This window comes from Lolium rigidum, chromosome 7, assembly GCF_022539505.1.
Source record: "Lolium rigidum isolate FL_2022 chromosome 7, APGP_CSIRO_Lrig_0.1, whole genome shotgun sequence".
NCBI lineage: Eukaryota > Viridiplantae > Streptophyta > Magnoliopsida > Poales > Poaceae > Lolium > Lolium rigidum.
This window is the reverse complement of record NC_061514.1, coordinates 208,712,738-208,737,991: the sequence shown is the minus strand read 5'-3', so window position 1 is coordinate 208,737,991 and position 25,254 is coordinate 208,712,738. Positions and strand designations below refer to the sequence as shown.

Genomic DNA, 25,254 nt, shown 5'->3' with positions numbered 1-25,254 from the left:
ACCTACAGTGCATAGAACCCAGAATAAATAACTCAAAGCTAACTTATCTTTTAGGCAATTGCTATCTCGAGCCAAATCCTACCCAAAATGCAAAGGCAAGTAAAGCATGAAAAACAAAGATAAGGGTACATGATAGGATGGTGGCTTCAAGAGGTGGTATTCCAGATAACATACAACTTAATAGACAATAGATAGAAGTACCTAGATGATCAGGTACATGAGGGCAACTCTTTATCAGCCAAGAAAACCCGGCGAGCCTACAACATGACCAAAGTGAATCAGAGTGAGTCATTCCTAATTTCCCAAAAGGAAAATGAAGGAAAGAAATGCACCTTGGAACCTGGAATGCAAGCCAATTTTTCATTCTGCTATCTGCTATCCAAATGACTGGTTTCTGATATTTGAATCAAGTATATTAGCAACCTCAAGTGTGGTATTCTTGAGGCCCATAGTGCTATTGAGCTCATATATTAACCACCGCCAACTCATTGCAACAGTGTGGCATGAATTTTAGAAGGGGTATTGGATTTCCTGTAGTAAACTATAACCAGCAGTTCAATAAGATTGCACCGACAGTGAATGAAAACTAAAGTTACAGTTTAAGTCCTACTCAATTTCACAATAGCATAGAAGTGCATGGTTGAAAGCAACCTTTTAAAATCAGTAGGTAAATTAAATGCATACTCCCATACAAAGAAACAATAATTTGAGTACCCGAAATAAGAAGCTGGTAACATGAGCTAAATAAAATAATGAGGCCCTTTTTATTGTATTCGTCATAAACACATACAAAGAAACAAATTAAGTGTTTTTACTGGGTATTATGGAAGTCGTACAAAATTAGTGAAATTTTTCTCCTCCTGCCTTTTCTTCCAAACAACCCCTTATGTTTTTATAATAGAAAATGAACCAATTATTGTGACAATGAAATACATTGCACATGCTTGATTTCCGCCTTCGGGAGACCCTGCATCAGACAGTAATTGCCATAAGGAGATTTCTTAGTGCAAACTAAACAATTAACCATTTTTATGTGATCATGTTAGAGAAGAGATACTATTTGTGTACATAATTAGCTAATCAGCATAGCCATGTTTACTAACTGTAGGTGTTTTTCCGAAATACCCATCATCCTGCGGTAAACTACAATTCGGAAGGCAGATTGTAAAGGCGAGAGGTAGATAAAACAAAAGCTAATGACGCATGATTGGAAAGACAATAGCTTGTTTATTACTTCTACATTTGAAATCGTGGTACTCCCCCATACCTAGCGGTGGTACCATCGGGGACACACCAATCAATCCAACAAATTTGAACTTCACTCTCTGTGTAATAGGAACCTGCAATGATGATGCAGATGAAATGACCGAGTTCCCTCATTCAAAAGGCTTCAGAGAACAACCTTCTTTGCAATGTGTCATCCATCCACCGCCGCCTCCAGGCAGCTGCTGTCATCAAGAAAACTCTCTATTTTATTTTTCAATAATATACACTATTTATAGAGTATAAACCCAGCAAATTTGTTAGAAGATTTCTTTAGCTTTTAACTTTTGTTATACAATATAAATGAGCACGGAGACATACATAATACATTACAAAAATTAGCAGGGGGGTGAAAGTAGGCTGGAGATGCTCATAGCAAACTGAATTATTATTACAGTAATACCTTGCGTTCACCCATGCTCATGTCTGTCCCAGTAATGCTATTCCTTTTTATTTTGAGAGCCCAGCTAATCTACTCCTAAGAATAGCACAAACCACTCCCAGTTTTTTATTCCCGCCAGTCTGAGTGTGAAGATCTGCAAGGTGGGCGCAAAGCAGGCGGCATCATGTAGGCCACGTCCAGGTGTTGAGTGTGTAAAGTGCATAGGACTGATAACCGCTGCAAACACCAAGCACCAAAAGGAATTAGTTCATGTACCGTAGACCAATGTAGTAACATATGCATGAATGGATCAAAAGCAATGCACCCACGCATGATTGAGACACGAGCAATGCACATAAATCCAATCATATGAGAAAAAACGATGATTAGGTCGATCTAAATTGGCAGCAGACGAACTAAAAGACAAGTAGGGAGATTGAAAGGGGAGGCTGCAGCTCATCCTCTTGGCCAGCATAACACGCAGATGTGCACTAATTTTTGAAATAACCATTCCCCTAAATTTGAAATAGCCCAGTAGCTGTAACCGATGAAAAATGCAACGAACAGATCCGACAATCTCTTATATAACTCATCAAAACAGGCGAATATATCCCAAATAAATAGAAAAGATTTCTAAAAACTTAGGGTAAGTTAACAACAGTGTTAAGTAGTAAATGGATCAAGGCTGGCACGTGAATATATGTTACTTGCAAGGAAAAGGAACACACTGTAATAATGCCGTAATGCCCCATACGAATGATCAGCTATGCTTTCCTTTTCTCGGGGAACAAAAGGGCACACGATAAATAATGATGGAGCTTTCTATTCAGCCTCCTTTGACTAAATAAAGAGAGAAGATTTTGACTACTCAATGGAAATCAAATAGTTTTGAAGAATAATTACCTGCAACCCTCCTCGGAAATAATATGATGTTGACACAGTTTCCGTACATAGCATGGGTCTGATGCTAATGATTACAGCAGAGATACACTTGAAGTATAGCTCAGTTCTCGCACTGGAATAACTTCAGCCAACAGTCACCAGCGTAGAAGAAGTTATCAAAAAACATGCTCGCTTCCAACATGAACCACTGATAAGGTCACACAGCAACCATCATTATGAGAGGAAGTTTTCAGCGTAAGCCACAGATATATTGCCAAACAATGACCTAGACCTTCTGATCTCACCCATGCGAGATGTATCCTATAAACAAAATAACATCAAGCATTATTAATTACATGGCTACACAACATAGATATATCACAATCATTGGCATGGCACTAAACATCTAAGATACTCTACATAGCTGAGATAAAAAAAACTTATATATTAAATTCAGAGAAATACAATCAGCAGCTCCCAAAAATTAACAACATGAGCCTAAGCAAAATTAAACTTTAATAAAATCGAAAACCAAGAGCTCACTTTGGCACAGCAGGCTCCAAAATACGGTAACTAATTTGCACTTGAACATCCAAGATATATATAGCTGAGATAAAAAAAAACTAAATATTAAATTCAGAGAAATTCAATCAGCAGCACCCAAAAATTAACAACATGAGGCTAACCAAAGCACAGCTGAATGTAAAAAATCAAAATCATGTGGAACTGACCTATACGATTGATCGGTACACACATAGCCTTTCTTCGAAGTTCTTTGAACTGACTCGTACGATTGGCTGGCACACATACCTCCATTGTGTTTCCCTGGAACCAAAAATGAAACTTTAATATTGCTTTGCACCGAAAATAAGTAAGTTTGTCAGCTGCAAATTACACGGTAAGAAGAGAATTCTGTAAGTCTAAATAGTGAGAAGCATATGCGTAATTAGTTACTGTATTTTTGGCTCATGTAAATACTTGGAAACGCAACCGCCTTTGCTCTCCAGAAGTGCCTCGTTTATGTTTGTTGGTGTGAGATCGGAATGGTGTGCAGTGAAAGTATTGAAGATTTGAACAGGTATATATTTTGTGTTATCTTATTTCGGCAAAATGATTAATGCCTAGTTTACTGATCAATTTGTCGTGGTTGGACGGTAACGGAATCAAGCATGTGTAAAACAACGGTGTCATTAGTGCCCTAAAATGAAGGATAATAATATATTTATCATGAGAAAAAGAGTCACATCTCTGGTAATGTAAGTAGTTTATATAGAGGAAAATGGTACAAAGTTGAGACAACTCGACATTTTTACTATAGGCAGGAGTAAGTAAGTCAAGCGACTTGGATTATGAGATGTACCTCACGGCAACAACGAGTGAAATCCAGCTCATATAAGTTTTGCCGCATTTCCCAATACCTGTATTCCGAGAGACAACAACGCATCACCAAAAAGCCTTAAAAAACATGAATGGTAAGAACTAAAGCATAAACCAGACAAACCATTAGAATTAGCGAGGAGTATTCAGCGCACCACCTGGCCAAAATTGAATCGAGACCCAGCCAAATCTCAACATCAAACCAAATCTTGTGGGAGATAAAAATATAAAGACGGGACACATGTTAGAGATTAGGATGGAAAGCTGCCCAGAATAAATCAAGGCGGAGAAGGCTGCACCTGCATCTGCATGTACAATAGAATCCGGGAGACTGGTTCCACAACCATAAAATAATCTTGCCTCCTCTCGTTCTTTTGATCCTCTTCTCTCGCCAACTGCCGGGCACTCCTCAACCAATACGTAATGCAAACTGCAAGAAAGGTGTTGGAATTCGATCAACCAATCGGGGAACAAACTGAGTAATTTAGAACCTAAAAAAAATTGATGTGAGGAGAAGGAACATTTCTAAACAAAGAAGAATGACCTAAATATTTCTCTATGTTTTTTGCTGTCACATATTTCTCTATGTCGAGACAGTCTAAATAGGCAACATGATAACACCATTAAAAGGGATGCTATAACAGTGACAAAATAGATTGCTTACTAAAATAGAATCCGGGAGACTGGTTCCACAACCATAAAATAATCTTGCCTCCTTTCGTTCTTTTGATCATCTTCTCTCGCCAACTGCCAGGCACTCCTCAACCAATGCGCAATGCAAACTGCAAGAAAGGTGTTGGAATTCGATCAACCAATCAGGAAACAAACTGAGTAATTTAGAAGGAACCTAAAAAATAAATGTTTGATGCTGATGTGCGCTGCTAGACTGCAAGTCGTTTCAACCAATCACTCAACAATGGTTAAGTAATTGATGATTCCAAAAATGTGTGCACTATCATATCACCGTATTGGTTTCTCAAAATGCTTAATTACTCATATGGTAAAGTAATTGCAGATTCCTCGAGTACTACTTTTTAACTGAAATACTCGATTACATGTACTGTAAGCCAATGGCACATGGTTGTGAAACCAGAAATATACCTATCTCATATGATGTACCTTCCTTTATCTGAACCGGAGGCTAAATCAACGAGAAAATACTTTCACAAAGCAGCAGTACCATAATTTATGGTCAGCCTGCAGCCATACCACTTTCATCAGCTAGTCTCAAAAGAAGAAAATAAGAGAAACGGATCTACATGTATTAGAGGATCTACAATCTACATGCATGGAAGCCACCTTTCTGAATCACCAGAGAGGAGATTGACATTGCACAGAAATCAAAAAGGAAAGGAGGATTTGCCATACCTGCAGATCCGTTCAAGATGGTGAGGTCGCCGGAGGTAGGACGGCCGAGGAGGACGGCGTGTCCCCGCTGCAGCGACTTCGACCCAGCTCCTCCGCAACGCGTGAGCCGCCGTCTTGGGAGCCCTCGTTCCGCCGTGAGTCGCCGCTGACCGAGGAAAAGCGGGGAGGAACTCCACCAAAGATCTTGGCGGGGAAGATGCGGACCACGCCGAGGAGGAACCCGGAGACCAGCACGGCGGCGTCCAGGGTCTCAGCGCGCTCGTCCCGCGCTCGAACGCCGCCACGCCCGCCTCCCCGTCCTGCCCGTAGGCCGCGACGTAGGAGAGCGTCGCGCAGGACCCCGGTGCACTCCTTGCTCGCCGGAACGCCGGCACGGCCGCCTCCTCGCGCCGACATTGAAGAGGAGAGGACGAGGAGATCTCCATGGCCGGGCCGAGCCGCCGCTGTCTCTAGAGGGATTGGGGAGGAGAGGAGTGGAGGCGAGCGCACGCCGCACGGGATTGGGGAGCTTCTTCGATCTAGGTTTTCACCTCTCGTCTGTGGAAATGAGAAGGAATCGACCGAACGAGCGGACTTCCTGCCTCTCACCTGTCGGGCCCGGCACGTAGAAGGTCCCACCTGTCATGGAGTCTTTTCGAAGCCGAACGAGTGAGAAAAGTTTTGACTGATCGGACGGCTGAGATGAAAAGTGGGATGCAGATTTTACTGTTGCAACCTGATTGGACGACCCAGATTCGTTTGCCCCTTCAGACCCCCTGGTTGAGAGGGTAGTCTTTGAACATTTATAGAAGTAATTCTTGTAATAGTTTCCCCATCACAGACGAGGGCAGAGAACAGGGAGAAGGGAGGCGGCGCTACTCTGCTCCTGTACTATCGTCACGGGGGGTGGAGGGTGAAAGTGCAAATTTATCTTCTAGCACTCTCAGAAAAGTATATTACACACTTATCCCCCATCACAGACGGCCACATCACCCTGGTACTCCATCGCATAGTTTTGGAGTACCAGGGTACCATGAAATTCCTCTGAAAAATACCCAATTAAACTCAAGAAAAAATTACATATTAGGTAACACAGAGTCGATATATGAATCAATCATCGAAAAAAGGTGATAACGCGGAGCCTTTACTCACTTTTGGATAGATTAAAAACTATCCCCTCCACCATCCCAAACCCCTTGGTGCGGAAATATAAGAAAAGTTAACAAGGCCTTAAATAATAAGCTTCCACTTCCTTGGATTGTTTTTTGGTTGTTCCCAACCGCTTGCTGGCCAGTTGGTGGCCATCTATCTCAAAAGTTGTGTGAACTAGTGGTTGGGGCGCCCCTTGGGGCGCCTCCTCGCCGTACAGCGACGGCTCAATCACGTCCTAATTTCAACAGCTAGGATCAGTTGCCTCAAGATACATGACATATTTGAGAATACAGTCATTGGGTAGCAGTTAAGATCGCAGGAAGTTGGATGAGGGCATGTAGGAAGCAGACTGGAGGTCGATTTTTACAATCGCAAGCGTGCTAACACCCTCTTTTAGCTTCGATCACTCACACTTGACCTTAAATGGTTGTACTATTATACTTTTGTTCTGGTCTTCAAACTGTGGATCAGTCTACATAGGAATATATTGATTTAATCTCCTGTGGCAACCAATACAGTTTCATAACGTATGCTAATTTTGGCTTAATTCCCGCTGTCATGAGGGAGTGTGTCTATATATGTCAGCCCATTAAAAATAAGAAGCCAACTGCGTTCATCTGAGAATATTGGTAGTAAGTCAAGTTTCAGGGGTTACAGTTTCAGAAGACATTCACTGGCAGGAATCCATGTTTGGTTTAGTAAGCACAAAAATATAATGTGTCGATGAAGCTAGCAGTAAGCAAGGTTGGTATAGCTGATTCAGATCAAAATTGTATAGAGTGAAATGTTGCATGATACTGCTTATGTGCAAGTTGTGCACAACTAACCATAATCAGAGAATTGGTATCAAGCACACACTGAACACGTTAAAACTTGATACTATACATAGTTTGACATTATAAGAAAACAAGTTTGACATTAGCATTTCTATGGCTAAAATACCATTCTAGAAGGTGGAAATCAGAACAATAATAGACTGATAGAGCTCCTCCCTCCCTCCTCCAAGTTGTACTCGGTGCAACCTTTGCCATCTCATCTCCCCTTTTTGCATATTTACCTTCCTCTCAACGGCACCTGCTGCCCTGACCCGCAATTGAAACAGAAGAGCTAGGTGCAGCCTGCAAGATAAACATAAGCACAATATCTCTAGTTAGTATTTGGTAGTCTTTTTACCAAAACAAAACAGAAAAGTGTAGCAAGACTGCAACTATCTTTATTATCCATGATTCCTATGTTCCCAAAAGATGATTTTGTCCTGAGCCTCACATGGTTCAGCATACTTATTCCAAATAGGCCATCCAGGCATAGTATGGAACTTATAAGAGTGATCCAGATCTAATGATCGGGCCAGCACCAGTTTTTCCTGTATCACACTACTAAAAGTCCCCCGCCATTGGATATTGACAAAGGAATGAGGTATCCAATTGGCTTGGAAATGCTAAGATTGTAACTGAAGGTAGAAGTCTGTGGAGGCAGAGTTCGCAGAAAAATTCTCCACCTATTTAAAACACAAACTGGGCTCACCACAAACTCAATCCATCAACGGCATCTTGTAAATATGGAGATGAAGGAACTCTGAGAAATAAAAGAAGCACATGAAAGAAATCTAATCAACTCATTGCTGTTACAACCACATACATACATGTTAAATTCATACAAGCAACCCACGGCAATCTATGGCATACATACATGTAAAATCCTATCAAATTTCCCTAAGCAGTCAAACAAAGATGTATATCGCATGTTGGAGCAGCAGCAGATTTTGATATAAAAAAGAAAGTCATTACCAAAACCATATTATGAACTTACGGAGTCCTACTTCTAGCTACAACTACTACGTGTCCATTGGTTTCTTCTGGAAAGCTGACAAAAACTACAACATCGTCAATGTAGGCCAAGAAAAGTCACCAGCAGGTTGTTGATCATAGCTGCAAGTGAATTTGTGTTATTATACCTGAACAATGCAACCTCCAAGGCCAATGCCCATGAAGGAATCTGAGGGCGACCACAAGATGGTCGTCTGCCTAAGCGATGCGCCCAGGGACACCCCAATGATCAACGAGTGCACCAAGATTCCCAGCTCCAAGACCTGCACAGCATAAGCCATAGTTAGCATGTTATTATCTATAGACAGTGCCATACTTTGGTGCATCCAGTTGCTGCAAAATGCCATGTTGATTGCAGAATCTGTCAATGGTGTTAAATTTCAAAATTTGTAAGGCTGGAAAGAAGGGTTTCATCTACAAATGCAGAGTGGCCGACACCTCATATCAGAGCAACGCATTGTTGAGTTATCCTCATTCAGATTCTCTAATTTCAGGCGGTGACAATACGAATGCCAACAAGTACTGTGAGAGATATTTAATTTACCAATTTCTCAATTGATGTCGAATTCAAGTGGCTAGCACTTTCATTTGCCTTTGCAACGTCCAATCTCAATCAAAATTTAAATGTCGGAATTATTAGGACTATGGTTCTAGCCATAAAAAACAGTTTCCTTTGTACTGATATGCAAGAAGCAGATTTTAGATTACCGGTTGGGTCGGGAAGGTGGCTCATCAGAGCGTCCACTCTGACGGATTGCTTCGGCGGCTGAGGCATCCTCCGGCGAGCCGGCAATGTCCAGACCACCTTGGTTGTGCGTTGTTCACATGGGACACATCTACTTGAAGTGTATATGAGATGACGAATAGTCTTGTGAAAAAGCAACCCATGTACCAATCCTTTTCAGCTGTTCCTCATCCTTCATCCGTTTCCGACCCGGCGCAGCGACTAAAAATCAGAGGCAGACATGAGTAAAGAACTCAATTAAGTTTTACCACAAAAGAGAAAGAAGAAACAGCAAGTAATGAATTCAGAAGTCAAATCTGGAACAATAAAAACTCACCAAAGAACTCCACCTTTATCCTTGGCTTCTTTTGTGGATACTTACTCCTCACAGCTGGGGCGGCAGCGTCCTCTCTCTCCCTCCATGCAAATGGCTGATACTGCCTCAACCACACGCTCTACTCCTCCAGATCGCGCCGTCCAGGTCAAAGACGGCGGATCTAGGCGGGACTACACCAGTGTCGGGGCTGCGACGAGCTGTAGGCGGAAATGCGGGGATAACCTCGCCGCCAGAGGTAGCCTCATCGGGGCTGCGTAGAGGCGAGATGTGTCGACCTCAGGACTGTGACGACGGCAACAGCTAGCAGGCCTTCTCCTGGGCTCACACGCTCTCCTCCTCGGTTCCGCATAGCCGCGCCTCATCCGGGAGACAAAAGGGCTAGAGGGAGATAAGAGAGAGCCTAGCTATCCCCTTCTCCCGCTACCGATTGAGCCCCGATGCGACCCACGTCTCATCGCTGCATCCGGTGAGGCTTCACCGCCGAGCAGCCCTGCCAGATTTTCGCCGGTTGATTTGGACGGGAGGAAGAAATGAGGAAACGACGAGAGATCGGAGGAGCCGAGAAGAGAGACGTGCTTGGTAGGAAGAGGAGATGGGACGTGTACGCGGGGCTCGATGTAGTCAGAAGAGGCACCATAAACGCGAGACGCGTTTTCCCTTCTTTTCGTCAAGAGACGTGGTGCCTTTTCTATTCTTCTTTTTCTCCCTCTTGGTACAGTAAAAATCGCCACGTGGTTAGCCTCATTGATGCCCCCAGTAGCTCGCACTTACTTGTTCTCCATACGGCAGCAAACAAGGCATGGAATGCGTGGGCAGCTACTCGTCGGAATCTGGTCAGATGGCATTGGCTATTCAGGCGGGCATCCCTACCTAAGATTTTGCAGACACATTCCTCTACAGTTCAACTAATCTTTTCCACAGTTCAACAACTCCATTGTCGACCATTGTTCAACTACTCCATTGTCCAAATACAGTGTTCTTATGCCAAGTGTTCTTATGCCAAGCGAAGGAGAAGTACATAAAAGTAAATAAATATATATTTATTTCAGCTCAAGTAGATGTGAAATAGAATGCACCGTTTGACTTGTTTTCATAAATTCGAAGCTAAGGACACAATTACCAACGGTTCTTGAGGAACCATTCATCAGGTTGACGATGGTACTTGATACAACACAATCGATAATTTTTTTTTTTTTTGAGAACACAGTACAACGTAGACGCTCACAAACACGCACGTACAAACACACCCCTATGAACGCACGCACGCACACCCTACCCCCAATCGATAATTTGGTATCACTTCACACAGTTGTTCCAACAAGACTGCGACACGAGACAAAGACTCAGGAGTAGAATCAAAGTTACTGGAAATGCGACATGAAAATAAACGTCGGTCTTACGCGCGTGCAAGAGTAAGTGCTCTGCTAGCTGATGCATTCTCAGCCACCACGGCACTGGTACTTGCTGTTGCATCCCCGATTGGTGTAGGAACCTCCGCGCGCCGGGCACGGCCCGTTGCAGGCCGCCTTGTTCTTGTTCAGGGCTCCCGTGCCGATGCCGGCCAGGACCCGGCGGTGCACCTCCATATCAACAGTGAACTCCGGGGCAACGCTGTCCTCCAGCATGGACAATGACGGAGGCGGCGACATCAGCTGCTGCACCGCCGCGTCGATGCTGTAGGCCGCCTGCATGTCGCCGGCGGCGGGGCCGGCGATCGCAAGCGCGACGCCGAGGACGATCAGAAGTGTGGTGCTCACCTTTCTGCCCATTCTCTGTCACTCGGGCTTTGTAGCTTGCTTGCAAGGGATGTTCTCGTGCTTGGCAATGGTTTAGAACTGGAGGAGAGCCTCGCGAGCTTAGGAGCTCGAGCTTATAAACGGCGTTGGTCGTATTGGGCAGTTCTCATGTCCCCGTTTGGGTTAGTTATATCTGCCCTTGCTTGATTCCAAAAGCTTATTTCCCCTGCACAGCTCAACTAGCTTCACTTTTTGGTCGTATAGAAATATGAAGTCGGTATAGTGCGCACAAACCAACCAACTACTCATTATTGTCTCCAATCATGGGACTGGCAATGCACACTTTTGCGCCTTTGTCGACAAGCTACGGCCCCAAAGAGCTTCGATCGGAAGTTCAGATAGATTCACACAACTGAACTCGAATATGACTAGTACTACTGTGTATCGAGATAGTATAAATGGGCACTCAAAATATGATCCTCTAAATCTCTGATTAGTTCTCGCGGAACAATAAAATGAGATCGTTCTGCTTTTCTCGGAACAACGGAGCGGTATGGCCCTAACATAACGCGAAATCATGGTACAACCTGGATCCACGTGCATTTCTGTGTGCTAAATGATCTGTTGCGCTACCGCGCAAATAGCACAATCAAGTCAGAATTTAAAACATAAGTTTTAGTCTATTTTAATATTAAGAATTAGTCTGTAATTTAGCAGCTTTGGTATCTTGCAGACACACTATTCTATCGAGGTTCTGCAGCAAGATATAACAATTTAGTATAATTTCACACTTTTTTTCAGCTTTTATGCTTTTGTATAAGCTTTCCCACCAAATTATGGTTATTGTACCGAAAAAGACGCGGCGGTGCACCTCCATATCTAGTGGTGGACCTATGTTGAAACAAAACTGGGCCATGTTCCGCCCAGTTTAGCCCAAAGCACTGAAGAGTGGGACGAAAAAATGGCCCAAAAATACAAAAATATATGGTCTTCTTTGGGCTGGCCCGCTCAACAATTGTGATGTAGTTCCGCCACTGTCCATATCAACGGTGAACGCTGGGGCAGCGCTGTCCTCCAACATGCATAACGACCACTAGTGGAAAACAGGCCTAATGTCGCGGGTCGTATGACCCTTTTGTCGCGGGCGGCCAGCCGCGACAAGGGAGGCGCGACAAAAAGTCCCCCTTTTGTCGCGGGTCGCTTACGACCCGCGACATAAGGTCCACCACGTGGCAGCCGCGGGGCGCGCAGGGGACAGACCCTTTTGTCGCGGGTGGTAATACGCTACTAGAAGTGGTACACGTTTATTCATTATATATATATAGATCGATCAAATAGTCGACCTATATACGAAAATGAGATAAGTATGACTATATCAATCTTGATAACAAAATATTGACGATAATAAATAAAATTGTGAGTGTTATTGCTTACGTTGAATTTATTTTTGTTCTGCTTCTCAGTGGTTAACATGTGAATGGACTCGCAAACGTAGTATCCACATAGATTCGTCCCTTGTGGCTGCTGAGGGCACGGTACAGAAGTAAATGTTAGCTTCTCTGCCCAGGTACCGTCCTTACGATGTCTCTTGAAAGCGGTCCAAGCCCTGCCAGGCAAAAAAATGATTGAATGAGTGGATAATTAATTGATATCGCACGAAAGATATAGCGCGGCGATGAAGGAAATTACACTTGGAGCAACTTCTGCAAGTCGCGGAACCCGTCCACGCCTCTACTCAGTGGGTCTCTTACTTCAACTATTCCCTTATCAGGTTGAATGTCTAGTAGAATCCGATGGAAGCTGCACATGTTATGTATATACGTCAGGAATTACACTTAACATCGAGTAAGAAAAATTGAATGTGCATAAAAGATCATTAAGACTCTCACTCGTAGTTGTAAGGAAACAATATTGAATCACAGAAATATTGCTCCCCCAAAAACCTTAGTAGGTTTCCCCCCCGTTTCTTGGCCGTTATGCTTTACCGTTTGAACATGTATTTTATCTGGGTCAACAAACCCAATATTGATAATATTATTACTTTTGCATTCACTGATCTTCGATCGCATAATAGAGAACACATAAGATATAATGAGTATATGCAATGAAAACGAACATGAACTGAATGAAAATGAACTTATATGTAGTTAACAACTTACAAGCAATAGCAACTCATGAGAGATTTGTCGAGGGCTTCTAAATTGAATAACTGCCAGAGTTCATTCATCTCAATATGGATCTCCTCCTTTCGGTAGTAATATTCCCATGGTATAGTCGCCACAATGTACCTTATGTTCTCCTTGCATCCATCAAGGTACCACTGATGCAAATTCCGCATATGTGTTGGCAGTTTATGCAGCTGCTCTGTGCTGACCAAGTCGGCCCCGTAGACAAATTTAGGAGCTATATCAGCAGTGGGTAGTGCAGCATCTGCTCGCTAACAGCAATTCCTCCACGGTAACGTCACGGGCAGCCGCTAGCTTTGCGGCTTCTTCCATATCGAAACCACCCTGTTCCTGGTACACCTTGGGAACATTAAACACTTTGAGTGCTTGGAATCGATTGTTTGGGCTGATCTCCGAGGAGGGGAACTTCCTTTCTCTTTTTGCCTTTTGTCGTTTGCTTGGCCTTGAGTGGTGCACTTGTTGAACTTGACTTCTTCTCGGCTGCACTTCTAGCTGATGATTTGCTCGTGCTAGCAATATCCTTCTTCTTAGCCTTGTCATCCTTGTTCTTCTTAGCCTTTTCATTCGCCTTGTCATCAATTACCCTCGCAAGGTGGCGTGTATAGTCATCCTTCTTCTCGTGTAAGTCATATTGCGATGGTGTGTTCAGAAAAGAAGTAGCATATGCTATATGCTTCTCGGTGTATGGCTCTGGCGCTGGAGGTTTTGGCTTATGAAAACAATCATAATTGTATTTCGCAACAATGGCCTCATTTTCCACTTCAGTACGATCGTAAGGACGGGGGGAGGAACCTTTGGTACTTTTGGGAGGGGCGACATCTTGCGGACAGGACTCTTAAAACGCTTCCGGCTGGGTGCATTCCGAGTCTTAGTGGGCGGAGGCGGCGGCGCTGGAGATGGAGATGGACTACGGATGTCGTGGTCGACGTCGTACCCATGGGGTGATGGTGGCGACATGTGATCGGTAGGAGGAGGTGATGGTGGCCTGCGATCACCTGGAGGAGGTGATGGTGACCTGCTCGGACGACCGGTACTAGGGGCTACCCAGCTGGCAGCTCGATGTTCTTCTTTTCCCGAGAGAATGATTTCTCCCAAGCACCTCTCCGAGTGTAAGCCCCCCATCACCTCCAGGGATTTCGAGCTCCAATGTCTCCCACGACGGTACAAGCCGAATCCACCCCGACACGAGCATAGCCAGCTGGAATCTGATTGCCATGCCATGTTGCCGGCTCACCTTCAGGTCCAAATGCAGGTAAGACATAGCCGACCGCCACCTTAACAGACATGTTCCTGAACACCACGTGGAGATCACAAGGTGTTTGCTCCTTGATTCCATCCACGAGGTCGCCAGGACCGCCATCTATCATCCGTTTAGGAGGGGCCTCCGAGTCGGCCACGCTGCTGTCTCGTCGCTGAGATATGCCAGCGGTATTATCTGGCTGGCGCTGTCCTTTTAGTTCATTTATCTCTAGCTGTTGCTGGTCAAGTCGGCGTTGGAACTCGGCCATCCGGTCATTCTGCACCTCCAGCTCGCGTTGTTTAGCTCTCGCTCGGCTTCTATAAGTCTCCGCGTCGGCCGGAAACCCAAGCGACCACGAAACACTAGGGCCGAAGCCTCTTTTTCGTCCTCCCTTCTCAGGATTACCGAGGACAAGCGTCAGCAAGTCTTTCTCTCTATCGGGAGCAAACTTTAGTTTTCCCGCCTTTATATCCGTCGTCACGGCAATCCATTTTTCCCTGGGTACCCTAACCCTGCTGTCACTTTCAACAATGTTCCCTGTCTTCATGTCATACTCACAACCATGCGCGAGGAACCAATTTCGAGCCCTAATTTCTCATCCTTCTCGCGTGGGTTCTATAGTGATCCCATTCAGCTCCATCTCAGCCTCTTGTGCATCCCACTTAGGCATGGCTACTTCGTAGCCCCCTCGCCCCGTATGATGGTGATATTTCTTTTCGCTTGCATTCTTCTTGTTTTTCTTGGACAGGTTCACAGCCTCCTCTGATTCTTTGTACTTCACAAATTCTTCCCAATTATGCTCCTGCTTCGCTAGGTAGTTTTCGAATACTGGAGGCTTCTTCTCGGCCTTATAAGCTTTCCTAACCGGTTCTTATACGCTCGGAAAAGTTCCCCCATCTTCTTAAGAGCCCATTTCTTCACTAGCGCCCTCTGCTTGGCATTCTCAGAGTCCGATCCCAAATTTGGCAAAGTGAAATGTGACATGAGGTCATCAAAAAGTGTGTTCTTGTACCTATCGGCAACCTGATCTTCGGACACATTCTTGGTCTTGTTCCATTCTCTAACAGTGATCGGGATATGATCTCTAACCACAACTCCGCACTGATTCTTAAATGTCACTCTGACACTCGCGGGTGCCACAGGTTGGCCTTCCGGTGATATAGCTTCAATGTTGAGGTGGTCTTTTTTGCCCAGTCTCTTTGTCGGGCCTCGTTTCTCCAACTTATCTTCGGAGGCCTAAGAGAATAAAAATCAGTTAATTTATATACATATGTACATATAGAATTCCATTAATGCCTCAACTGATCGTATACCTCGTCATTACCGGAGCCGTCGGCTTCTCCATCACCGGAGCCGTCGGCTTCTCCACCGAAGTCCTCGGCTTCTCCATCACCGGAGCCGTCGGCTTCTTTATCACCGGAGCCGCGGTCTTCTCCAGCTCCGGAGCCGTCGGCTTCTGGACCATCGCGGATTATGTTCTCGAAAAAGTCTTCCTGTTCCAAGTCACGACGGATTTCGAATGGATCCATTGTTTCTGCAAAAAATTAAATCGGTAAGTACATGGTCTAATCCTAACCAAACCCTAACGAAACCCTAACCCTAATGGCGACGCGTGTTTGCGATAGGGAGAGGGTGTCGGCGACGCGTGTTTGCGAGAGGGAGAGGGTGTCGGCGACGCTAGTTTGCGAGAGGGAGAGGGTGTCGGCGACGCGTGTTTGCGAGAGAGAGGGTGTCGGCGACGCTAGTTTGCGAGAGAGAGGGTGTCGGCGACACGTGTTTGCGAGAGCGATAGGGTGGCGGCGACGCGTGTTTGCGAGAGAGAGGGTGTCGGCGACGCTAGTTTGCGAGAGGGAGGGTGTCGGCGACGCGTGTTTGCGAGAGAGAGGGTGTTGGTGGAGGAGTCGTCCATATACCAAATACATATACTAAAGCACTTTTTTCAACCGTAAATACATATACTAACTAAACATTTTTCTAAAAAACCTAAACTAACTAAAAAACCGTAAATACATATACTAAAAAACCTAAACTAACAAAGCAAATACATATACTAAAAAACCGTAAATACATATACTAAACATTTTTCAACCTAAAACTAATCAATTAACTAACTAAACCTAAACTAACTAACTAAACCTAAACTAACAAACTAACTAATTAACTTATTACATACTAACTAATTAACTCAATTAAGTATAAAAAATGAAAAAAAGGCAACGGCGGCGGCGCAGAGAGGAGGCGCGGCGGCGCTACCTCTTGCAGACGGCGGCGCCGGCGCGGCCCGAGGCGGCGGCGCAGAGAGGAGCGCGCAGAGAGGAGCCCGAGGAGCTTCCGCGCGGTAGAGGGCGTCGGCGGCGGCGGCGCGGCGTGGGGGAGGCGGCAGAGGGCAGCGGCAACGGCGGCGCGGCGTGGGGAGGCGGCGGCCCGCGGCGCAGAGAGGAGCGCGCGCGCAGGCGTCGGCGGAGGATGGGGGCGATGCGGCGTGGGGAGGCGGCGGCCCGCGGCGCAGAGAGGGCGTCGGCGTCGGCGAACGGCGAACGGCGGCGGCGGCGGCGAATTTCGGCAGCCTGACGGCGTGGGTCTAGGGTTTGGCCTCCTTGTCGTCGCGGGTTGTGCGTCGGCCCGCGACGCGCGGCGCCTTTATACCCACCCCCCTTTTGTCGCGGGTGGTGGAACGACTCGCGACAAAAGACCCCCCTTTTGTCGCGGGTCGTGCCACCACCCGCGACAAAAGGGGGGTCTTTTGTCACGGGTCGAGCCACCACCCGCGACAAAAGGCCTTTGGACTGATCCGTGGCACAGCCCATCCAACGGCTCTGGCCGTTTGAATCCAACGGCCTAGAGCCATTGGATGGGCTGTGCCACGGATCAGCTCATCATACCCTCTTCACCCCTTTTCTTTTTTCTATTTTAAATTAATAAAACTATTATTTCAATAACTTTTGAATGGTAACTCAAATACAAATGTTTTCTATATGAATATTGATCAGAAAAAGCTAATGAACATGAATATGACATCCATATACCTATTTTCCTCTCGCATCATATGAAATATTGATAGTCGTGTATGTTTCACCCCTGTGCACCGCCGCCGTGCCACACGTGTCGCGTCCCCGTGCCACATGTCACGTCCCGTCGATGCCATCGTGCGACGTGTTGCCACCGCTTCCACGTGTCGTGTCCCGTCGACGCCATCGTGCGACGTGTAGCCACTGCTTCCACGTGCCTCGCCCCGCCGACGCCGGCGTGCGATGTGTGTAGCCGTGGCTTACACGTGCCATGCCCCGCGTGCGCTATATAGAGCGACGAGTGCGGGCGCAACCACACGTCGCCACCGCCTCCTCCGCTCATTCATCTCCGGGATGCCTCCACGTCGTCGAGGGGCGTCCGGTTTCCGTGGCGTTTGAGTGCGTCCGAGCGGTAGGTTCACCGCCGAGATACGCGCCGGTGGCTTCCGCCTCACCCTCGGCACGTACAACACGCCGGAGCTGGCGGCGCGCGCTTACGACGCGGCGGCGTGGCGCTTTCGGCGGCCAGGGCGCGACATGAACTTCCCGGATGTTGAATCGCTAGAGGAGGCGGAGTTCCTCGCGCCACCGCCGTGCCTCGTCGACGACGAGGACCGACGCCGGCACCGCCAGGTGCAGCGCATGATCGCCATCGCCGAGCACGACGAGCAGTTGATGCGCCAGTGGAGGGCGCAGTTCCCCAACGATGTCGACAACACCGACGCGTTCTTTTCTAACCTTAGGGCACAACGCAGGTCCGACAGGCGGCACCGTCGGGCCGTCGCCGCCTTCGAGCTCGAGAACCCGAATACAACTTGGACCGAAAACGACCCTCGGTGGGATGACATTTGGACGGAGACAACCTCCGACGACGAGTAGAGACTAGACTAGTAATTTATCTATTTTATTGTAATTTCAATAAAGTCGTTGTCGGTTCTATTAGTTTAAATTTAGTTTATAAAGTCGTTGACGGTTGTTTTTGTTCAATAAAGTGGTTGACACGAAATTTATTACGATTGAACTGAAATTAAAGTACAGAGCTCAACTGAAAATTAAGATACATGGCCAGATTCGAATGTTGGAGCCATTCAATCATAGTCCTGCCTAGCCCTATAATAGTCGCCACTGTAGTTATCATAGTCGCCGACGTCATCATCGCTAGCATCGGGGTCGCGGTTGTCGAACCTCGGCGGGTGAGCACGCGTGGGCTGCGATTGAGGGTAGCGCAGGCGGGGGCCACGATAGGCCATGACGCTCTGGAGAGTCCGGCCGCACCACCACATCCGACGGCCGGCCTCGTTGAAGTTCGAAGGAGGCGGGCCGTCCTCCTCGTACCTGGCAACCGCCCTCTCACGCCGATTGATGAAGAAGCTGTCCCAAGTCGGGCTGTAGTCGGGATGCCACTGGGGATTCCTCCGTTGCTCAGACGTGAGCTCGAAATAGTAGTGGTTCGTGATGGCCATCTCGCGTGCCACACCTAGAGGGATAGGAGGCACCGGTACGCCTCCGACACTCAGCAACCAGCCGGTCGGGACGCGGTACCCTGGCGGGCAGGGGTAGTTCGAGGAGCAAAGCGCCTCCGCCTCCCGGGGTGTTAGACATACGATGGAAGCCATGGGAGAGAATGATGAGGTTTGCAGATATGAGTCTAGATGTGATATGTAAATGGAGGCCAAGCCTACATATATATAGTGGAAAATTGGCGGGAAGACGGAGGCGGGAACGCGGGAAGAAAATAGGCGGGAACACAGTGGCGCGCGAAACTTTCATCCCGGGTGGAGGCTGAAACCGGGACAACAGACTGGGGGAGGCTTATCTAGGAGGGCCTTATCTGTGGGGCTAACGTGCGGGTAACCTTTTGTCATGGCTGGTGGGTGCAACCGGGACTAAAGCTGTCGGCAGGATAAGGATGTGCGGGTAACCTTTTGTCACGGTTGGTGGGTGCAACCGGGACTAAAGGTGTCGGCAGGATAAGGATGATGTGCGGGTAACCTTTTGTCACGGTTGGTGGGAGGACGCGTGGGTGGACGCACTGCTCGATGAGATAAAGCATGTAGCGCACGACTTCCTGTCGAAGGAACAAGACAAAGTAGAAGCGGTGCCGTGCCTATAAAAGGAGCATCGATACGCCTTGCCAAACCGATCAACAAGCCAAGCAGAGTTTCATTCCCATGCATGAAGGAAAGGGTTGGGAAATCTCCCGTGGCGCAGCTTCTCGAAGATGTCGTTGGTGCACACGCCCTACGACATCTTTGGAAGCTGCTCCCCAGAAAAATTTCCCTGCAAGCCCGTGAAAGACTCCATCTCCTCTAACAGTGTTGGGGAAATGGTTCTCATTATTACATAAATGTAGAGATTGTGAAGAATACATTATTACATCACCATCTACTGATGTGATCTTCTACGCCGTAGCCATGGAGAATCTTCATCATTTAGCAAGATGCTTGGGTCAATTTTCACCGTGAAGGGCAGAATTTCTTTAAACTTATTATAATCTTCTGACATGTCTGTCTTGTCATCCACTCCCACGGTATTTCTTTTTCCCGAAAGAACTATGTGGCGCTTTGGCTCCTCGGTTGATGTATTCTTTTGTTGATTTCTTTTTCTTGATTTGCTAGACATGTCCTTCACATAGAAAACTTGAGCCACCTCGCTGGCTAGGACGAATGGCTCGTCCATGTACGCAAGATTGTTGGGATCCACTGTTGTCATACCGTACTTATCGTCTACCTGTATACCGCTGAGCTTCACCCATTTGCACCGAAACAAAGGGACCTTAAAAGTGGGACCATAGTCAAGTTTCCATATCTCCTCTATGTATCCATAATATGAGGTGGTTTGCCCATTCTCATCTTTTGCATCGAAGCGGACACCGCTGTTTTGGTTGGTGCTCTTTTTATCTTGGTCGATCGTGTAAAATGTATTCCCATTTATCTCGTACCCTTGGAATGTACATATGTTTGAAGATGGTAACCTGACCAACAAGAACAGCTGCTCCACAACAGATGGGTCATTAATGAGATGTCTTTGCAACCAACCGCCGAAGGTATTCATGTGTTGACGTGTAATCAAGGACTCGGGCTGGCCCGGGTTTATTTCTCGTAAAACATTCTTGTGTTTCTCGATGTACGGAGCCACCAAGCTGGAATTGCATAGAACCGTGTAGTGTGCTTGATTGAAAGAAATCTTGTCCCCGCACACCGTTGCTTTCCTTCCTAGTGTGCCTTTTCCAGTCAGCCTCCCCTCATACCGAGATTCGGGAACACCAATCGGCTTAAGGTCAGGAAGAAAGTCAACGCAAAACTCAATGACCTCCTCGGTTCCGTAGCCCTTTGAGATACTTCCTTCCGGCCTAGCTCGGTTATGAACATATTTCTTTAAGACTCCCATGAACCTCTCGAAGGGGAACATATTGTGTAGAAATACAGGACCGAGAATTCTAATCTCTTCAACTAGGTGAACGAGGAGGTGCGTCATAATATTGAAGAAGGATGGTGGGAACAACAACTCGAAGCTGAAAAGACATTCGACCACATCTTCCCGTAATCTCGACAAAGTTTCTGGATCCATTACCTTCTGAGAAATTGCGTTGAGGAATGCACATATCTGCACAATGGCTAGTCGAACATTTTCTGGTAGAAGTCCCCTCAATGCAACCGGAAGCAATTGTGTCATAAGAACGTGGCAGTCATGGGACTTCAGGTTCTGGAATTTTTTCTCCTTCATATTTACTATTCCCTTTATATTCGACGAGAAACCAGACGGAACCTTGATACTGAATAGGGATTCAAAAAAGATCTCCTTCTCTTGTTTGGTAAGAGCGTAGGCTGGCAGGCCCTACAAACTGCCTCGGATGATTGCCGTTTCGTCCTTTATGACTTTCCCTGGTCCTCTCGTGCTTCGGTGTATCTTTTGTCTTTCCATACACGCCCGGAAAACCTAGAATATTCACACAAAGATTCTTGGTCAGGTGCATCACGTCGATTGCAGAGCGGACTTCCAGGACTTTCCAATAGTCTAGCTCCCAAAAAATAGATTTCTTCTTCCACATGGGCGCGTGTTCGTCATCGTCTTTCGGAACAGGTCGACTGCCTGGACCCTTTCCAAAGATAACATTTAAATCCTTGACCATGTCAAATATATCAGCACCACTACGGGGGACGAGGCTTCGGACGGCGGTCAGCCTCGCCATCGAAATGCTTGCCTTTTTTCCTTAAGGGATGCTTGCGCGGAAGGAAACGACGATTGAACGGGTACACAACTTTTCTCGCTTTTTCCCAAATATTTACTTTCAGTCTCATCTAAACAGTGTGTGCATGCATTGTATCCTTTGTTCGTCCGTCCCGAAATGTTACTAAGAGCGAGGCCAATCATTGATGGTTACGAATAGCAACGCTCGTAGGTCAAATTCTTGCTCGGTGTGCTCATCCCACACACGTACACCTGGTTTGGCCCACAACTCCAAAAGTTCATCGACTAATGGTCTTAGGTACACATCAATGTCGTAGCCCGGTTGCTTTGGGCCTTGGATAAGCACTGGCATCATAATGAACTTCCGCTTCATGCACAACCAAGGAGGAAGGTTGTAGATACATAGAGTCACGGGCCGAGTGCCTTGTGACTGCAGCTCTGCTCCCCAAAAGGATTCATGCCATCTCGTACTTAGACCAAAGTATAAGTTCCTTGCCTCACTCTGCAAAATCCGGGAACTCTCTCCCGATGTTTCTCCACCGCCGACCATCGGCGGGGTGCCTTGATACGTCTCCGACGTATCGATAATTTCTTATGTTCCATGCCACATTATTGATGATATCTACATGTTTTATACACATTATATGTCATTATTATGCGTTTTCCGGAACTAACCTATTGACGAGATGCCGAAGTGCCAGTTCCTGTTTTCTGCTGTTTTTGGTTTCAGAAATCCTAGTAAGGAAATATTCTCGGAATTGGACGAAATCAACGCCCAGCATCTTAGAATCCCCGGAAGCATCCAGAACACCCGAGAGTCGCCAGAGGGGGGACACAGGCCCCCCAGATGATAGGCCGGCGCGGCCCAGGGGTGGCCCGCGCCCCCCTGTGGTGTCGTCGCCCCGTTGACCTTCTGACGCCGCCTCTTCGCCTATAAGAAGCCCCTCGACCTAAAACTTCGATACGGAAAAGCCACGGTACGAGAAACCTTCCAGAGCCGCCGCCATCGCGAAGCCAAGATCTGGGGGACAGGAGTCTCTGTTCCGGCACGCCGCCGGGACGGGTAAGTGCCCCCAGAAGGCTTCTCCATCGACACCACCGCCATCTTCATCAACGCTGCTATCTCCCATGAGGAGGGAGTAGTTCTCCATCGAGGCTCGGGGCTGTACCGGTAGCTATGTGGTTCATCTCTCTCCTATGTGCTTCAATACAATAATCTCATGAGCTGCCTTACATGATTGAGATTCATATGATGATGCTTGTAATCTAGATGTCATTATGCTAGTCAAGTGGGTTTTACTTATGTGATCTCCGGAGACTCCTTGTCCCACGTGTGTAAAGGTGACAGAGTGTGTGCACCGTGTGGGTCTCTTAGGCTATATTTCACGAGAATACTTATTCACCGTTATGAATGGCATAGTGAAGTGCTTATTTATATCCCTTTATGATTACAATGTGTTTTGTATCACAATTTATCTGTGTGCTACTCTAGTGATGTTATTAAAGTAGTTTATTCCTCCCGCACGGTGTAATGGTGACGAGTGTGTGCATCCGTGTTAGTACTTGGCGTAGGCTATGATTATGATCTCTTGTAGATTATGAAGTTAACTATTGCTATGATGGTATTGATGTGATCTATTCCTCCTACATTGTGTGAAGGTGACAGTGTGCATGCTATGTTAGTACTTGGTTTAGTTGTGTTGATCTGTCATGCACTCTAAGGTTATTTAAATATGAACATTGAATATTGTGGAGCTTGTTAACTCCGGCATTGAGGGTTCGTGTAATCCTACGCAGTTAGTGGTGTTCATCATCCAACAAGAGAGTGTAGAGTATGCATTTATCTATTCTGTTATGTGATCAAAGTTGAGAGTGTCCACTAGTGAAAGTCCAATCCCTAGGCCTTGTTCCTAAATACTGCTATCGCTGCTTGTTTACTGTTTTACTGCGTTACTACTGCTGCGTTACTACTGCTTGTTTACCGTCCTGGGCAAAGCACTTTTCTGGTGCCGTTGCCACTGCTCATACTTATTTATACCACCTGTGTTTCACTATCTCTTCGCCGAACTAGTGCACCTATTAGGTGTGTTGGGGACACAAGAGACTTCTTGCTTTGTGGTTGCAGGGTTGCATGAGAGGGATATCTTTGACCTCTTCCTCCCCGAGTTCGATAAACCTTGGGTGATCCACTTAAGGGAAACTTGCTGCTGTTATACAAACCTCTGCTCTTGGAGGCCCAACACCTGTCTACAAGAATAGAAGCTCCCGTAGACATCAAGCTATTTTCCAGGCGCCGTTGCCGGGGAGGAAAGGTAAAAGGCACTCATACTCCGGTCCCGGGTAAAGTACTTTTCTCGTTGCCGTTGTGTGTGTGCTCGAAGCTATTTCCTTTAGATCCTGCAATTGCATCTTTTTGTTTCTTGTTTACACTAGTTAGGCATAATGGACAACAATGAGCTTCTTATTCTATTTCCTGATTTAAGACATGGATGGTCTGATGCGAAAGTTAAAAAACCTATGGAACATATTAGTATGAACGCTTTGAACACCATTGTTGCTAATGATATGGAAAATTCTAAGCTTGGGGAAGCTGGTTTTGATGAGCATGATCTTTTTAGTCCCCCAAGCATTGAGGAGAAAATTTTCTTTGATGATACTTTGCCTCCTATTTATGATGATTATAATGATATTGGTCTTTTAGTACCGCCTGTTATGGAGGATAAATTTGATTATGATTACGATATGCCTCCTATATTTGATGATGAGAATAATAATGATAGCTACTTTGTTGAATTTGCTCCCACTACAACTAATAAAATTAATTATGCCTATGTGGAGAGTAATAATTTTATGCATGAGACTCATGATAAGAATGCTTTATGTGATAGTTATATTGTTGAGTTTGCTCATGTTGCTACTGAAAGTTATTATGAGAGAGGAGAATATGGTTGTAGAAATTTTCATGTTACTAAAACACCTCTATATGTGCTGAAATTTTTGAAGCTACACTTGTTTTATCTTCCTATGCTTGTTACTTTGCTCTTCATGAACTTGTTTACTTACAAGATTCCTATGCATAGGAAGCATGTTAGACTTAAATGTGTTTTGAATTTGCCTCTTGATGCTCTCTTTTGCTTCAAATACTATTTCTTGCGAGTGCATCATTAAAACTGCTGAGCCCATCTTAATGGCTATAAAGAAAGAACTTCTTGGGAGATAACCCATGTGTTTATTTTGCTACAGTACTTTTATTTTGTATTTGTGTCTTGGAAGTTGTTACTACTGTAGCAACCTCTCCTTATCTTAGTTTTATTGCATTGTTGTGCCAAGTAAAGTCTTTGATAGTAAGGTTCATACTAGATTTGGATTACTGCGCAGAAACAGATTTCTTGCTGTCACGAACCTGGGCCTAATTCTCTGTAGGTAACTCAGAAAATTATGCCAATTTACGTGAATGATGCTCAGATATGTATGCAACTTTCATTAAATTTGGGCATTTTCATCTGAGCAAGTCTGGTGCCAGTTTAAAATTCGTCTTTACAGACTGTTCTGTTTTGACAGATTCTGCCTTTTATTTCGCATTGCTTCTTTCGCAGTGTTGGG

At 45.9% G+C, this 25,254-nt stretch overlaps 1 protein-coding gene and 2 long non-coding RNA genes across 3 annotated transcripts; all 3 read right to left on the bottom strand.

Annotated features, from left to right (window-relative positions):
- Positions 1–378: 378 nt before the first annotated feature.
- Positions 379–1,458, bottom strand: LOC124679244. The gene is made up of 3 exons (XR_006994888.1): positions 1,268–1,458; positions 911–1,143; positions 379–727 (listed from the first exon to the last, which is right to left on the bottom strand). It is a non-coding gene; the product is annotated as an uncharacterized LOC124679244 (long non-coding RNA).
- A 5,679-nt stretch (positions 1,459–7,137) lies between these two features.
- On the bottom strand, positions 7,138–9,916 carry LOC124678223. Its single transcript, XR_006994384.1, has 3 exons — positions 9,291–9,916; positions 8,938–9,175; positions 7,138–8,492 (listed from the first exon to the last, which is right to left on the bottom strand). It is a non-coding gene; the product is annotated as an uncharacterized LOC124678223 (long non-coding RNA).
- Positions 9,917–10,583: 667 nt separating this feature from the next.
- LOC124669157 lies at positions 10,584–11,247 on the bottom strand. The gene has a single exon (XM_047205834.1). It carries the CDS (start codon positions 11,057–11,059, stop codon positions 10,730–10,732), a length of 330 nt encoding a protein of 109 aa, XP_047061790.1. The 5' UTR covers positions 11,060–11,247; the 3' UTR covers positions 10,584–10,729.
- Positions 11,248–25,254: the final 14,007 nt, after the last annotated feature.

Bases quoted from the DNA above. Each gene is read 5' to 3' on its own strand.
- LOC124669157 (XM_047205834.1), bottom strand. From the start codon at position 11,059: ATGGGCAGAAAGGTGAGCACCACACTTCTGATCGTCCTCGGCGTCGCG.